This window comes from Artibeus jamaicensis, unplaced genomic scaffold (genome assembly GCF_021234435.1).
Source record: "Artibeus jamaicensis isolate MK-2021 breed Jamaican fruit bat unplaced genomic scaffold, CSHL_Jam_final scaffold_461, whole genome shotgun sequence".
NCBI lineage: Eukaryota > Metazoa > Chordata > Mammalia > Chiroptera > Phyllostomidae > Artibeus > Artibeus jamaicensis.
The window spans coordinates 763,981-781,510 of NW_026522045.1; the positions used below are offsets into that span (position 1 = coordinate 763,981).

Here is a 17,530-nt window from a genome sequence, read left to right on the forward strand (position 1 = left end):
AAATGAATCTTTTAATAATATATTTGTGTGATAAAGGATAAAGTAGAATGCTGATAACACAAGCATAGGTTAATTTGGAATACTTTTATCAATACATAAATGAAAGTTATTTTCTTGTGATAATCATTTATTTTGCCAGAATAATTTATACATCTTTAAAAATATAGATTCAAGTTTTTCCACTTATTTTGGTCATCCAAAATGTAGAATTCATTTTTAAAATATGGAACTCAGTTTTAAATCCAGAACATTGTTGTTACTAGACCCCACTGGAACCTACTCTGAACTTTTAAAAATTTACTTGTGATAAATTGAGTTTATCCATTCCACTTCAGAAAAAATCTATATTTGTGTTACTAAAAATACTAAAATTTTTTTATTTCATTTCAGATCAGAGATACTAAGTCAGCAGATCAAAAAACAACCCTCTTGCATTTTATTGCTGAAATTTGTGAGGAAAAACACCGGGATATCCTGAAATTTCCTGAAGAACTGGAACATATAGAAAGTGCAAGCAAAGGTAATTGATTTGCAACTTTGTTGAGATTATTCTTTGCTTAAGTATTATATTTTAAGTGGTAGGATTAAATAATCCATTAAAATCTTATTTTCCTGTTTTTATATAAGAAAAACAGGAAGACATTTTCTATTAGCTTATGTTTGTCAGCATAGTGTGTTTAAATGGCCTGCTTTAGACTACTTTATTTTTAATGCAGCTAGGTTATTGAAGCGTTCATTTATCTGATGAGATAGTCTGTTCCTTCTTACATTCCATAGACACTGGAGTGTATGTTGGTTGCAAAGGAACCATACTATGGGGCTTTTGGTGATATTAAAATGATTGTGAGAATTTCTTGCTTGAGTATGTTTAAAATCTAGGAGTCAAGAAAAGACATACATACAAATATTTTATAAAACAAGGATGAATATGAAAAATGCTACACAAAAAGATAATGTACTGCAGTTTAGATAAAAAAGAAAGTACTTCAGAATGGGTAGATAAGAGAAGGCTTCTGGAAGAGGCCAAAAGGGCGAAGCTTGTGGAGAAGATTTTTACAGGCATGAAAAGGACATGCTTTCCAGAGAGCAAATAATATGAGCAAGGCCCAGTGGCAGAATGTATTAGGTCAGATGAAAGAATGGTTGACTATAAGGATGGAGCAATAAGGTGTTATCTCACAGATCTCAATGTTATTCTAAGCAGCCCATGTGGTAGGAAGCAGGGACATCATTGGACTAGAATGGGCAGGACTTGGCACCTCAGAGGAAGGGGGGGAACGTCTCTAAAACTGTAATTTGAGCTAATTAGCTTTGTTTGTTAGTGAGTATTGTCTACTGTAGTAAGAAGTTGAAAAGTGAAAGGATTAAGGAAGCCTTTTTTGGAATATGGCATTATATATGTGAAGAAGTACTTTTTCCCTCTTAGATACAAAAAGTATGCCATAAATCATGTATTTGAAATTATAGTATAGTAAATATATTTCTCTATAACTCAGAGGACTTTCAATAAGGACTCAAAAGCATATACATTTCCCAAGTTTATTACATTCCATGTAAACCAGTTAGTATCCTTTGAAGGGGAAAAATATGTGTCTATAAACCTGAAAATATTTTTGTTTAGTGGTTGTCTCTGCTTGTCTGGTATTGTCAATCAAATCCTCAACATATTTCTTTAATCTACTATGTTGCTTTTGTGATCCAAGGACCACAGTAACACTACAAGGCAAACTATATCTCCAAAGTACTGCTTATTTGCTTTCTTTTATATGTAAAAAACTTCATAATGTGATGAAAAATTATACTCACTACAAGTATAGTAGCAACTTTCTGGCAATTGTTTTTCTTTTTTTTACATTAAATTTATTGGGGTAACATTGTTTAATTTGATCATATAGGTTTCAAGTATACATTTCTATAATATATCATGTGTATATTGTTGTGTGTGTCCACCACCCAAGTTCAAATCATCTTCTATCATCATATATTTGACCCACTTTATCCTTTACTACCCCCTCACCCACTTCTATCTAGTAAGCACCATACTGTTATCTGTGTCTGTGAGATTTTGTTTGTTTTTCTTATTTGTTTATTTGTTACTTTTAGTTTTAGATCCCACATATGAGTGAAATCATATTGTTCTTAGCTTTTTCTGACTGAGTTATTTCACTTAACATGATATTCTCAAGGTCCATCCATGTGTCTCAGATGGCAGTGTTTCATCTCTCCTCATGGCTGAGTAGTATTCCATCGTATATATGTACCACATCTTCTTTATCTAGTTCTCTATCGAGGGACACTGGTCATCTCCATGTCTTGCCCACCATGAATAATGCTGCAATGAACATAGAGGTACATATAACTTTGCAAATATATGTTACCAAGTTTATTGGGTAGATACCCAAAAGAAAGGGTACTGGGTCATATAGTAATTCTTAATTTTTTGAGGAAGTATATGATACTGTTTTCCATAGTGTCTGTACCAGTTTACATTCCCACCAACAGTGGTCCTTGAATTTAGAAACACATCTTCATGACTACAGGCACATATACTAACATATAACTAATATGGAATAATAACAATATTTATAAAATGGGTATTATAATTTGAAATATGAGAAATGTCACAAATTAAGGCCAGTTCTGAAATTGGATCATTTCAGGACTATTATTAATTTTTCACTGTCCTATACCAGAATTTTTTTCTAAATTAATTTCTTAAATACACAGATTCAATTTAAGAAAGATTTTGAGTGAAAGCATATCAAGGATATGTTTACATAAAATATGTCAATTTTACAATGGTGATTTTTAATTCTTACATTAAGGATACTTTACATGAATATACCTAATAAACATAGTTTTGGCCAAAACAATCTGAAACAACTCTAATAAAGTATGGAATGAAGTTTATATCAGTTTTGATTTTTAAGTCTAAATACCTGTTTATCTATATCTATGTCTATATCTATATCATATCATAATACTTTTAGCTACTAAGGTAGACTGTAGATCAGAGCATTTTGAGTTAGATTTTATAAAGTTCTGTTCCCAGCTCAATTACTTTTCAGTTGTATAAACTTGAACTACTAATTTAAACTTTCAAGATCGTGTTTCCTCATTTGTAAAATGGAAATGGTAATAACAATAAGATAAAATGAATTACCATGTTCAATGTAAGCAGTTAAAGGGTTGGCACATAGTAAATATTCAGTTAATTGCTATACCACTATCATTATTATTATTATTATTAGTAGTAGTAGTAGTAGTAGCAGTAACTGATATGCTACTATGAATAGTATAGCCATTGCTATTGCCTTGTTCAAAGGGAATCATCATGAGCATAAGACTACCTATAGTTTCTCTAGTCTCAGTTTAGTATGTAGTTTATTCAGTTCCATTTGTTTATTTTCTGTATCTTGGATTTTGGTAAATCCTTTCATATTTTCCTTTTACAATATAACCATCTTCTTTCTCCCTATCTATTACAAGAACAAAATCTGTATTTTGATTATTTCTGCCTTTGTGTATTTTCCCTGCCTGTGTATTCAAAAGACTGTTGCCAGAAATCCTCTTCCTATATCACTGTTTGGGGCCACAGCAATCCCCATTCTCACATTATTTTCACTACTTCTGTTTTTCTTTCCCTATGAAATTCTGACTCAGAGTTCTCAACTCAAAAAGTTCTTAAGTACATTCTGCCTGGTCGCATTCCTCTTTCATTTCCTCCTAGTTTTCATTTCAGTGTGCCCAGACATATTTCCTCTACAGTCATTTTTATTTCTTTCTCTGTGTACAATTTCATGCTGCACCCCATGCCTGCAAATTTCATCTGTCCTGTCAAGTTAGTTCAGAATGTATTTCCTTTCACTTTTTCCTAATACTTTAATATTAAAGCCTTAGGAGAAAATACTTTTGAATTTAGTCTGCAGGAAAAAAACAATACATGGTGAAATGTCAAGCCAGTGACCTTTTATTTATAGTTAAATACTTGTCCTTGGTATTTGAGTCTCTTATCTTGTTTACTTAATGTACATTTCAGTCCTGTTTAAATCTCATTCCCTCACCTTCAGTACTCTGTGTGTGTATATATATGTTTTTTCACAGTCTACCAGCAAAGATAATAGAGATCAACACTATATCATTAATTTTATTTGATGATGGACTGTCTCCTTGTGATATGATCACCTTTACAAACAAAACCAAAAACAGTGACTTGTATTCTAAGCTGAAGGATTATAGATAAGATGAACCTAATTTAGTTGATCATTAAATTATGTAATCATATGTAAAGAATAAATATATGACTACTAATTCTTTTTCCTGTGTTTTTTGATTATTAGAATCCAAGTTATTATTTTGATAGAGTGAGAATCTCTCCTGTTTGGTATACCAGATAACACATTTATTTTAGTTCAGTAGTAAAGGCATAGGCCTCAAAGTAACTGACAAAAAATTACTTTGAAGTGAAAGGAAAACTGAAGGAAGAAAATATGTGAGATCCATGGAAAAATTTATTTTGTTTCCTTGTAAAGCAAAGCTTTGGTATAAACTTAACCTATTTTCCTAGAGCTCTGCAATTCAAAGATACTGGAAAAAACATCATTTTTATATTAGGACATATATATTCTACTCATATATATTTACATGAAAACATATATTCTACTCATAGAATATATATATTATACTCTTGTGTATATATCTATCATGTACAATTTCATGCTGCACCCCATGCCTGCAAATCTCATCTGTCCTGTCAAGTTAGTTCAAGTTAATTAAGGTATAATTGAATCAATTATTTTTATAGGTTTATATAGGCATTTGTTAGGGTAACTTAGATTTTTGCATCCCAGGATCTTTTTCTGCTAGAAAAAGCATTTGCATGCATACCTTATCTGCCTCCTACCATTGCGCTACCTGTCTCAGAGCCTAACATCTTTATTTTTTCCAAATGGAAATACCACCCCCATTCCCTTAGCCCCTTTCACCCCTAAGTATCTTTAAAAATATTTATTAAAGTTATTGGTGTGACATTTGTTTATAAGATTATATAGGTTTCAAGTGTACCATTCCCTAATACATCATATGTATATTTTACTGTGTGTTATGCACCCACAGTGAAGTCTTCTCCTGTCACCATATATGTGACCCCTTTTACCTCTTCCCCATCTATTTCACCTTTGGTGTCCACCAAACTATTGTTTGTGTGTATGATATTTTTTGCTTGTTTGTTGTCATTTGTTGATTTCTGTTTTAAATTTTATATATGAGTGAAATCACATGGTTCTTGTTTTTTTCTATCTGACTTATTTTGCTTAGCATGACAGTTTCAAGATCCATCCATGTTGGCATAAATGGCAGTATTTCATCTTTTATTAAGGCTAAGTAGTATTCTATTTTGTATATGTGCCAGATATTCTTTATCCAGTCCTCTATGAAAGGGCACTTAAGTTGTCTCCACTTTGTTTCTACTGTGAATAATGCTGCAGTGAACATAGAGGCATAATATGTCTTTGTGAATAAAAGTTTTCAATTTGGGGAGTAGATATCTAGAGTAAAGGTTGCTAGGACATATGGTAGATCCATTCTAAATATTTTTAGGACACTCCTCCATACTGATCTCCACAGTGACTACACCAGTCTGCATTCCCACCAGCAGTTATGAGGGTTCCTGTTTATCTACAACCTCTCCAGCCCTGGTTATTTTTTCTCCTGTTAATGACAGCTAGTCAAATAGATGTGAGGTGATACTTCATTCTGGCTTTAATTTGAATTTCCCTTATAGCTAGTGAAGTTGAGCAGTGTTTCATATACATAAAATATGTGTGTGTAGATAGATAGATATGTATATGTGTGTGTATATACACACACAGTCCTAAGTATATTCTTGAAGTCTCACCTTAAATCTAACCGCTCCATAGTGACTCCTTCAACTGTTATGACTTTACATGGTCTCTCATTTCCCTCCTGTATCACGAAACTTATTTGAATGTCTTCATTTGGAACTTGATTCTGTAATTCTTGCATGACAATATAATGGTTTTCGTGTTTATGGTTGCATCCTGTCATGATGCTTTCTGAATTAATGTGTAACGTCATTTGTCTCCTTCTTTACGGCAAAGTCTAACATAGGACTGGAATGGTAAATTAAGCTTAGTGAATGCTCACTGAACATCAGTTTCATCCTTGTCATTGTCTTTATTTGACACCATAGTGGGTACTTACATGAACTAACAAATTCATAGATATTTAATTTCTTTAATAAGAAATAAAAGAATTTAATTTCTTATTAAAGAAATTAAATATCTACTTATTAAAGAAATTAAATATCTACTTATTACCCATTAAGCAACAAGTAAAACAACAGGTCTTCAAAAAGTATTTTTTAAAGTGAATCTATGGTGTTAGAAATCATTATCATGGTTACTCATGGGCTAGGGTAGTGACTGGAATGGATTATGTGAGTGCTCTTCTGGGTTGCTGGTCATGTTCTATTTCTTGATCTGGATTCTGGTGTCAGGGGTGAGTTTAGTTTGGAAAATCTGTTCAGCTGGTCACATATATGCACAATACATGTTTGGTGCAACAAGGCAGTTTTACAAGGCCACCCCATTCAGATTTGTAAAGTATGCGTTTCATGCAAAGTGAAAAAAAAGTGTTCCATTTTAATTCCTAAGGTCCTCATGTTTTAACATGTACTTAATTATAATGATCACATTCATTGTATATTTGTTGTCAGACTTGATCTGCTGTTATTGTAAATTATTATTTTTAGCAAGCTATATATCACTTAAGGATATTATCCAACGATATTTTAGTCTAAGAATAAATGGATGCACTCTAGTATTTTAAAAAAGGGAATAATTTTTAAACCCGCCAACTACATGATATACACATAAGCATTCCAGGTGATCTTTCTATAGTCATTATCAGTATTATACTATCTGATATAACATTGAATCTGAACATGTCCTGAGCACATGCTGGGTTAAACTTTTCTCTAAGAGCCTGTCATTGCTGTCATTGTTATCCCTGTGTCTTTGCTTCAATGTCAGGAAATGGGATATGTGGGAATATTGTTCAGTTTTATCTCATTGGGGATTCAAGGTCATTAATTGAAAAGCGAATATTAACATATAAAATGTTATAATTTAATTGACTTCTGAAATTATCATAATTCCATTGATGTGTGAAGTAAAAGAGACATATTTGATGCAAGAGGTTAAAGGACTGATGTTGAGTAGTAATGTCAAGGGGGAGGGGGGGAATGAAGGAAAAGGGAAGAAAAACAGAAATAAGGAAAGAACCAGCTGCCTGCTGCCACAGCACAATCATAAGAAAAGGTGGCTCATCTCTGAGTGGAGATTCCCTTGTACCCCTAGAGAAAAATGTGTAGAATCTGGCAATCAACTTCGTTACCATTACTGCAGTTTTCACCACTACCAATCCTTTTGATGGGGTCATGAATAAGGCTCAGCAAGGTTCAGGGATATAGCGAGTAAGGGTTTCAGGAGATTATAAGAACAGTATCACAGCAACCTTGACAGTTGCTTCTACTTCCCGCTTTCTGTACAATGCTAATGTGGCTTGAACACTACAACCATGTCATAGATGGTGATTTCCAGAATTTAATTGGGATCTTTTTCTGGAAATTGGATTCTACAAGTTGAATTTGTAAATAGGAAGTATAATATTCACTTGTGCCAATTTCATGTAACTCAAAATACTTAATAGCATTTTCATGTAAAACAGTCAGAATGGTGCTGGCACTTTTACTCAAAGATTTATTAAAATAATGAGAAAAAACCTGAGTTCTATTTGAAGCTAATAGTTCTATAGCAAAGGATTCTGGAGTAGTCATATGTGAAAGAAACACATGCTAGAAATAATATGTACAAAGGTAAGAATCATGACATATACATTCTAGTTTCAACTTTGTTACTGACTACTTGTTGGGTCATAGTTTGGTATGGTGATCTTCATGCCTATATTGTAACTTGTGCAATAACATTTCTTAATTTCAAAAAATAGATATGATTGTATTTACTCTACTTATTTCTTCAGATGATTATAATAATAAAATTAGTTTTTCAATATGGACATGCCTTAGAAAAAAAGTGTTATAGATAAATAATGGGTTTTTATTCAAGTTAACATGATGTTAATTCCAGATGATTTTGATCAGGTGTTTTGTTTATTCAGTCTTATTTTTAAAGTGAAGGTCAGAATTCACTTGTTAAATCATAAACCTGTCAGAAAGAATGTATAATGTTATGAATTTTATTTCCTTTACACGTTGTTTTACTTTTCCATTTTATAGTGTTTTAGAAACAAGACTATAAAAACATGATTGCAAAGCTCATCTTATTTTAAATAACACCTCTAAACTTTGATGGAAGAATCATTGTTCAACATTCAAGAATTGATCATAAAGTTTCCAGTATCTCATTTTGTTATTTTATTTTTGTCCTTAGCACGTATAAACATGGAAGAAAAGAAAAAGCACATATTTTTAATTGAATATTCTAAGTAATTAATCATAGATGTTTAGGGGAAATGAAAAAGGCACAAATTTTAAATATTATGACAACTAATAAAAATATTAACAAAGCATTATTTAATGTGCATTTTAAAGAAATGAATCCTGCTTGCATTTGTGAAGAAAATCCAAAGCTAATGTTTATGCTAGCTGTTGTTTATTCACTTAATTATGCATTTTTCATAATGCCTAATAGTGATAATAATTATTACCACTGGTAATGATTAATTATCAATGGTAATAATGGTACCATTACCATTACCAATGGTAAATGGTAGTTATCAATGGTAATAATGATTACCATTTATAAAGAGCCTACTAAGTGGCAGACACTGTTTTAAGCGTGGTTTTATAGAAAAGGAGATTGAGTCTCCGAAACAGTAATTAAAGTGCTGTGGGTCACACACTTAATCAGATCTAAGCTTTTGGCTTCTTCTATATCCCCTATTCTTTTCATTGTAACAACACTGAGAGTAATATTAAAAACAGAGTTAAAAAGCTATACAATGTAAAAATTATATCAAGAAGTTCAAGAGATACTGGGAAAGCAAATTCTGTATTTCAATAGGAACATTAATTATTATATTTAGAAACATCCAGTGACATCATACAAACACATATTGGTTTACTATAAACCTCTAGTAAACTGATAAATATATTAAAATGGTACTGTTAGAATTAAGGGTGTTATTCAAGTGATGTTTGCTTCTACATGTCCACAGAGAATAGTAACACACCCTGTGATGATGAACAAAGAATAAATATCTCCATTGCATACCCTTCGTGAAGGATACAGTCATCAACTACACACGTTTATTTAAGTCTAATAAGATAAGGACTTGCAGTCTCTGAGTTGTACATTTATATCTGTTTTTTTAAAAATACATCACTTTTCTTCAGTAACCTATTCCATGGAAGTGTAGGTACACTTTATATTAACATGTGCATTCATTCATATGTCTTTTACTATTAGAAACCACTCTGACTAGGTATTGTTCAAAGGAAAATGAGTTATCTCAAACATTTCTATTAATTGTCTTAGTATATATCTCAGCTTACTTAGAAATTCATTAGAAATGATTCTTAACCCTTAATTGGGCAAACGGCACATGGATAGAACATTCTGAGAAGAAAAGCATACCAAAACTGGTCAACCTCATCAAAATGGAAGAAATGCACATAAAACAATAAGATAGAAATTTGCAGCTATTGAATTGGCAGAGGTTAAAAACAAACCCTATCTATACAGTGCCTGTATGGGTGGTATAAGGGAGATACCTAGGTATTAATGGTCAAAGTTCATGATGACTTCAACTTTTTGGAAGGAAAGTGTAGTAAGAGGCTCAAACCAACTGTAAACCTTTAATTTGTCCGAAGAAGATGATCATAAATGGGCACTAGATTTTTCATAAGAATTTCATTGTGACATTAGTACAGTGAATAATTAGAAATATCTCAAATAGGAAATAAAGAAAATAATGATATTATTATAATGTATATATAATGTAATATATGTTATATAGAGTGCAAAATATACAACAGAATATACATTATATACATGTAATATGTAATATATGTATATACACATTATATACATATATATGTAATATATACATAGAATGTATATGTAATATAATATATATCGAACAAAATCAAGTTGTTATGAACTTTAATGACATGGCAAATGCAAATGCAATACATTTAAATGGAATTACATACAACAAGATAACAGTAATCATAATAGACTTAGCAACAATATTTACTGTCAGTAATATTCTTGTACTTTTGTATATTTTCTGTGTGGTGTATACAGTTGATTCTTGTTTGCAGTAGTTAATTTTATAAAGTCACAATGAGCACTGAATTAGTGAATACTGAATCATTGTTCTTGGGGGGAGCCTCTTGGCACAACGTGTTCATCAACCATTCAAAACAGAACCTTGTTTTATGTGTGTTTCTGTTTAAAGATATCTTATTTAATATACATGGTTGATTCATTAACATCGAACTCACAGCCAACAGCACTATGACTCATGCCTGAATGAAGCCTATTTAACACACATTCTCTTTGTAAGGCACATCACAAACTCCTTATTCATAGGAATGCTAGACAGCACTTTCCAGTACTCTATTTGAGGGTAATTTTTAAAAAGCAAGATCACCAAAAAAAAAAAAATACCCCAATAAGAAAGCGTGGCACTAAATATATTGCAAAAGGACAGTTGTTTGCATTATTCAAACTAAAACAAGTCAGGGTTTCACCTTGTTTGACCTCAGCTGGAAACATGTGCCAGGGACAACTCAAATTTTCCACCACTCTGCACCGGTGCATGTCTGTGAATGACCACAGAATTACCGTCAGTTTTTACCAGGTTTACATATTAATTTCAGCAAATAGAGAAATTTACAAATGCGGAATATTTTAACAATGAAGATCTACTGTGCACTTATATTTATAATCATAATAAGGTATAAGTTATGAAGTTAATTTATTTTCTCACTTCTCAAACAAATAATTATGAGGACTTACCATATGTCTGGCACAATTCTTTTTTTAAATTTTTATTTATTTATCTTTAGAGAGGAAGGGAAGGAGAGAAACATCAATGTGCGGTTGCCTCTCTTGAGTCCCCTGTCGGGAACTGGCCTGCAACCCAGGCATGTGCCCTGACTGGGAGTCGAACCGTGATCGTGTGGTTCGCAGGCCCGTGCTCAATCCACTGAGCCACACCAGTCTGGCACAATTCTTTACATTTGGGCTATAGTAGTGAATAACACAAAGTTCTTATTTTCATGGGGGGGGGGACAGACAAATATAATATATTCCACTCAATCATATGTATTATAAAGAAAAATAAAGCAAGAGAATAGAGAATGACAAGGGCGCTATATTACATATAATGGTCAGTAAGGCCTCTTTATGGAGATGTTTGGCCAGAAACTTATTAAACTGAAGTAACAAGCTGTGTTTGTATCTCAGTAAGGGGCATTGCAAGCAGTGGAAATAGTGAATGAAAAAGGCCCTGAGTCTTTTACATGTATCATGTGTTTGAGGGACCCAGTGTGTCTAGACCAAAGTGAGTGAGGCACAACATGATAGGAAAGAGGTTGGAGATGTAGTCAGGGACAAAAACATGTGTGACATAAAGGCTGTAGAATGGACACTGGCTTTTATTAAGAGTTTGATGGGAAACTATTAGCAGGTTGAAATTATAGGACCAATGAGATCTGACTTATGTCTGAAAGAATCATTCAGGCTGCCAGGTGGAGAAATGGATTGCAATAGGGCAAGAGTAGAGGAAGAGCAGGAGGTTATTGAAATCCATCAAGTGGAAAGATGTTAGCATCAATTAGGTTGACAGTCGTGGAGGTTATGAGGAGTAGACTTACTATTTTTAAAGAGAAAGCCAACTTCATTTGCTGAGAAGTTGGATGAGAAGTATGCCAGCATGATTTCTTCAACAATAACTCCAAAGGTTGTAATGAGAGCAACTTCCATCAATTGAAGTGGAGCATACAGTAGGACAAGGGTTAGGAGATGGGAGAATTAGGAGTTCATTTTTGTATGTACATTTACATGCCTGTTAGATATGAAAATGGAGATGTCAAACAGGCAGATGAATATGAAAGTCTGGAAGTTCAGGGAGATATTGGGACTAGAGATACACATTTGAAAGTGATCGGCACATGGACAGTGTTTAAATCCATGTGAGTGGATAAGAACACCCAGCAAGTGAGAGTATATAGGAAAGGGAAGAGACTTAAATGCTAAAAACCGTGGGGCTAGGGAATCCAGGTAACCAATAGGGTACTTTTAAGTGAATTTGGAGAATGCCCATCCAAGAGAATGTAGAGTACCCCCGGGCTCCTCTGGCATGTAGAATAACTGAATTTGATTGAAACTGTAAAGAATAATGATATGTACAACATGTGGATATTCTCTCTTCTGCATATAGTGTATCATTTGTTTTATCTGTGACAGAGCCTTTGTTTTAAGGGAAAAATACTACCAGTGTACACATATATGCAAAAACATACACACACATACATAGGTGTATGTATGTATGTATATATATTAGCCCTGAAAATTACCTACTACTTCCTGTAAACTCTTGATCATCATTGAAGTCCCCGTATAGTCATTTGGAGATTACCAAACAGGAAGTAGTATGTGGTGTACTGGTTATGAGACGATCTGCAAGCATGGAAAAAAATGATCACATACAAATTCTTAGGCTTTTTTACATATGTGAGAATTTTTATTTCTTTTGTAAATCTGTGATTCCAATATCTTCTAACCAGAACACTGACCATATTAAAAATTTTCAGGAAAAAATGCATTGAGGAAAACACACCATTTTTGTGGCTTTACAACTCTACCAGCATGTGCTTCTCACTATATATGTAACTGTAATCACCATGCTATATATTAGGTCTCCACAATGTATTCATTTTCTAGCTGTAAGTTTGTACACTTTTAGCGGTATTCTCCCCTTTTTCTTTATCCTCTAAATTCTGATAACCCATATTCTACTATCTTTCTCTATGAGTTTAACATTTTTAGAGTCCACATATAAGTAAGATCATGTAGTTTGTCTTTCTGTGTCTGGCTTATTTCACTTAGCATAATATCCTCTACATTTGTGCATGTAGTTGCAAATGGGAGGATTTAGTTCTCTTTTAAGGATAAATAATATTTCATTTTATATATGTATATACACACATGTATATATGTGTATGTGTGTGTATCTGTACGCATTGATCTATCAATGAACCACTGGCCACTAAAAGATTCTTTCCATATCTTGGCTACTGTGAATAATGCTGCAATGAACATGGGGATGCAGATATCTCTGTGAGATGATTTCAGTTTCTTCAGAAGAATACTCAGAAGTAGGATTGCTGGCTCATATGGTAATTAAAAAAAATTTTTTTTGAATAACCTTGATCCTGTTTTTCCACAGTGCTTATACCAATTTACATTTCCACAAATAGTATGCAATGATTCCCTTTCTCCCCATCCTTGGCAACACGTGTCATTCCAACAAGTATGAGGTGGCATCTGATTGTGGTTTTAAATTGTATTTCATGATGATTAGTGCTGTTAAGCACTTTTATGATACCAGTTTCCCATTCTATGTTTTCTTTGAAGGAATGTCTATTCAGGTCCTTTGCACATTTTTAGTTGGATTTTTTTTTGCTCTTGGATTGTACGAGTTTCTTATATATTTTAGATAGTAACCTGTTGTGTAATGTATCATTTGCAAATACTTTCCCCTATTTCATAAGTTGCCTGTCTTTTGTAGAAGCTTTTAAATTTGCTGTAGTCTTACTTGCTTATTATTACTTTAGTTGTCTGTGCTTTTGATGTCAAATCCAAAATATTATCAAGTCCAGTGTCAAGGAGATTGTCCCCCGTGTTTTCTTCTAAGAGTTTTATGGTTTTAACATCTCACCATATTTTTAATATTAAAAGTCCCTTCAACTCTGAAATACCTACTTGGAACCAGCAGCTTTTCTTAAAACAAAGACTGGTGTTTGTATATCTTGATTGTGGTATGTTTGCATGCATTGAAATATTCTGATGGGAATTAAAACAGGCAGGTAATTTCAGGAAAAGGGTGTGATTTAAACATATGTGCAGACTGTGGAGAATAGATAGTATACAAAGGTTTTGTGGTAATCAGTGGTGTAACATAAAGCTTGACACAATTGCCTGTGGCAGAAAGCAGCACATTTCCAACGGGTTTTAATTTTTTAATTGTATTTTTCCATTACTATGTATCCCTCTTATACCTCCTTCCCTCTGCAATCATGACACTGTTGTCCATGAGTCCTTTTGACTTTTAGCTTGATCCCTCCATCCCCTATTTACCCCACCAAGAGCTGCCAGCCTGCTCTCTATCTATGAGTCTGTCTCTGTTTTGCTTGTTAGTTCAGTTTGTTCATTGGATTCCACATATGAGTGAAATCATATGGTATTTATCTTCTCTGAGTTATTTCATTTAGCTAAATGTTCTCCAGGTCCATCCATACTGTCATAGAGGGTAAACTTTTCTTTTTTATGGTCACATAGTATCCCTTTGTGTAAATGTCCCATAGTTGTTTTATCTACTGTCTACTGATAGACACTTAGGCTGCTTCTATATCTTGACAATTGTAAATAACGCTGAAATGCATAAAGGGGTACTTATGGTTTTTGGATTAGTGTTTGGGGTTTCTTTGGATAAATTTCCAGAAGTGGAATTGCTGAGTCAGAAAGCAGTTCTATTTTTAATTTTTTGAGGTATCTCCACACTGCTTTGCCCAGTGACTGCACCAGTGTGCATTCCCACCAACAGTGCAAAAGGGTTCCCCCTTCTCCACGTCTTCTCCACCCAGCACTTGCTGTTTGTTGATTTATTAATGATGGCCATTCTGACAGATGTGAGATGGCATCTCATTGTGGTTTTAATTTGCATCTCTCTGATACCTAATGATATTGAGCATCTCTTCATGTGTCTCTGAATGTTCTGTATGTCCTCTTTGGAGAAGGGTCTCTTGAGGCCCTTTGCCCATTTTTGAATTGGTTTGTTTGTGAGAAGTTTTTGGTGTAGAGGTTTTGTTTTTTAAGATTTTTATTTTTATTTTTAGACAGAGGCAAAAGGAGGGAGAAAGATAGGGAAAGAAAGATCAATGTGTGGTTGCCTTTTGGGCAACCCTCAATGGGGACGCAGCCTGCAACCCAGTCATGTGTCCTGACTGGGAGGTGTTAACTTTTATGAGTTCTTTATAAATTTTGGATTGTAACTCCTTATCACATATATTGGCAAATATGTTCTCACACTTAATGGCTTATCTTTTCATTTTGTTGGTTTCCTTTGCTGTTCAAAATATGTAGTTTGAAGTCCTAGCTGTTTGGTTTTTTATTTTTTGTTTTGTCTCTTTTGCCTGAGGAGATATGTCAAAGCAAATATTGCAATAGGCAATGTCTGAGATTTCACAGCTTATGATTTACTCTAGGATTTTTATGGTTTTAGGTCTAACATTTAATTCTTTATTTATTTTGAATATATTCTTGTGTATAACATAAGAAGGTGGTAATTTCATTTTTTTGCATGTATCCTTTCAATTTTCTCCACATCATTTATTGAATAAACTGTCTTGACTTCATTGTATGTGCTTGATTCTTCTGTCAAATATTTATTGACTATAAAGGTGTAGGTTTATTTCTGAGCTTTCTATAATGTTTCATTGATCTATGTGTCTGTTTTTATGACAGTACCATGCTGTTTTGATTACTTTGGTTTTATATTATAGTTTGTTCTTTCTTTTGATTGTTGTTGCTATTCAGGACCTTTTGTGGTTCCATTACATTTTTGAAATATTTCATTTTGCATTACTAACAATGAAGTTAGACAACTGTACCTCCAGCAGTGAGCAAAATGCTTATCAAGCTAATTGCTTTTCTTGAGAAATACTGTTTATCAAAAGTAAACCCAGAAAGATCAAATTCAAATGTGTGCCTAGTAAACTCACCGGATGTAGATAACTAACTAATCTTGACTTACACTTGGTCCAGCACCGGAAGAATTATATGGTTTTTCTGCCCTCTCCTAGAGAGGGTTATATGAAAAATGTTCACTGACATTTAAATTTTTATGCCTCTATGGCTGTTTAACAAAAACACTAATGTATGTTATAGTTTTCCATGTTGTCATATCTTCATAAGTAAATTAATAGACTTGAAACTTAACATCTGGAAAGAAATGCATTTGTTAGCTTTGAGAATTTTTTTAAAAGTTCTTCACAAACATAATTTAAACTCTTTTATTATTTACTCAAATATTATTTTATAGTAATATCAAGTATTGTATGATCTGGGATCTCTTTTTAGTAGGCGAGTGTTGAGGACCTCTCTGTGTGGTTTTGAAGATTGCAGCCCCAGAGAGCAAGCCCTGAAAGGGGCTAGTAAGTCTCCCTGGAAAACCAGGTGAAAAACGCAGGTGGCAGACATGACCTGGCTCTAATACCAAGGGTTTACATGGAACCAGGCCTGATAAGTACATTGTATCCATTGAAGCTTGTACTGCTTTGCTTGGTGTAGCCCTGTTGATATAAACCAGATGTTTAAGTTCAAGGCATAAGGAGTAGACTCCTTATCTCATGAAACATGCCTAAAAGACCCTCTGGCATCGGCATGACTAACAAACCTTGACCTATGGCAAAACTCTGTATTCCTTCGATTGTTATCTATACATAATACCTGTTTTTGTATGACTATAGCCTTTTTGACATGGATTGATAAACTATGCATGTATGCTGTATACACCTACACACACCATTCCCAATAAAAGCCATTTGGGAGAAGGGCTGGGGGCGTTCTCTACTAGAGGGAATCGCCAGCCCCTTTCCCACCAGAACAGCAAGATTGTGTCTGGGGTGACTTATTTACCATCTGAGGCAGATTGGAGCATTCTGTGGGCGGGAGTCCCTCCCACAGGTGACAAGCCACAGCAGTGAGGCTGGAAAGGAAAGGAAAAATTTTGGAAAAATGAAGGAATTAAATATTCATTGGATTCGGGATGTGATATAAGTAGTATTAGATGAGGAAACCACAATGAGTAGAGAAGTTGAACAGTCAGAAGGGATATATGTGTATGCAGATACTGCACTTAAACAATGTATATGATAATTTGAAATTACCAGTATCTGTGTTTCAAAACACACATGACTACTTGAATGGATTTCTCTTTTATCATCAGCAGTGTCATACCACTACCATTTTAAAGTAAATAAAAATTCTACAACTAACTTGAATTTCAGATTCAATATTATCATTTAAGCTTGGCAAGAAATACAAAGAAATGTTTATTCTGCATGATGAAATTTTAAAACAACTATATACCAGGGTCAAATATTTAACATATTTCTATTTTGTATTCTATCAGTATTTCTATCTTCAAAACTAATCATTCCTCTAAGATTTACTGTTATTTAAAGTAGTTAGCATGT

The 17,530-nt window shown here is 33.4% G+C and overlaps 1 protein-coding gene across 3 annotated transcripts in view; it reads left to right on the forward strand.

The window, feature by feature from the left end:
• The window catches only part of DIAPH2 (diaphanous related formin 2), a 914,916-nt gene that overhangs the window by 430,544 nt on the left and 466,842 nt on the right, over positions 1–17,530 (forward strand). For all 3 annotated transcript variants that reach the window (XM_037165779.2, XM_037165780.2, XM_037165781.2), the window contains one exon: positions 391–520. In XM_037165779.2, the coding sequence (XP_037021674.2) occupies positions 391–520 (130 nt within the window). The remainder of the gene's footprint in view (positions 1–390; positions 521–17,530) is intronic.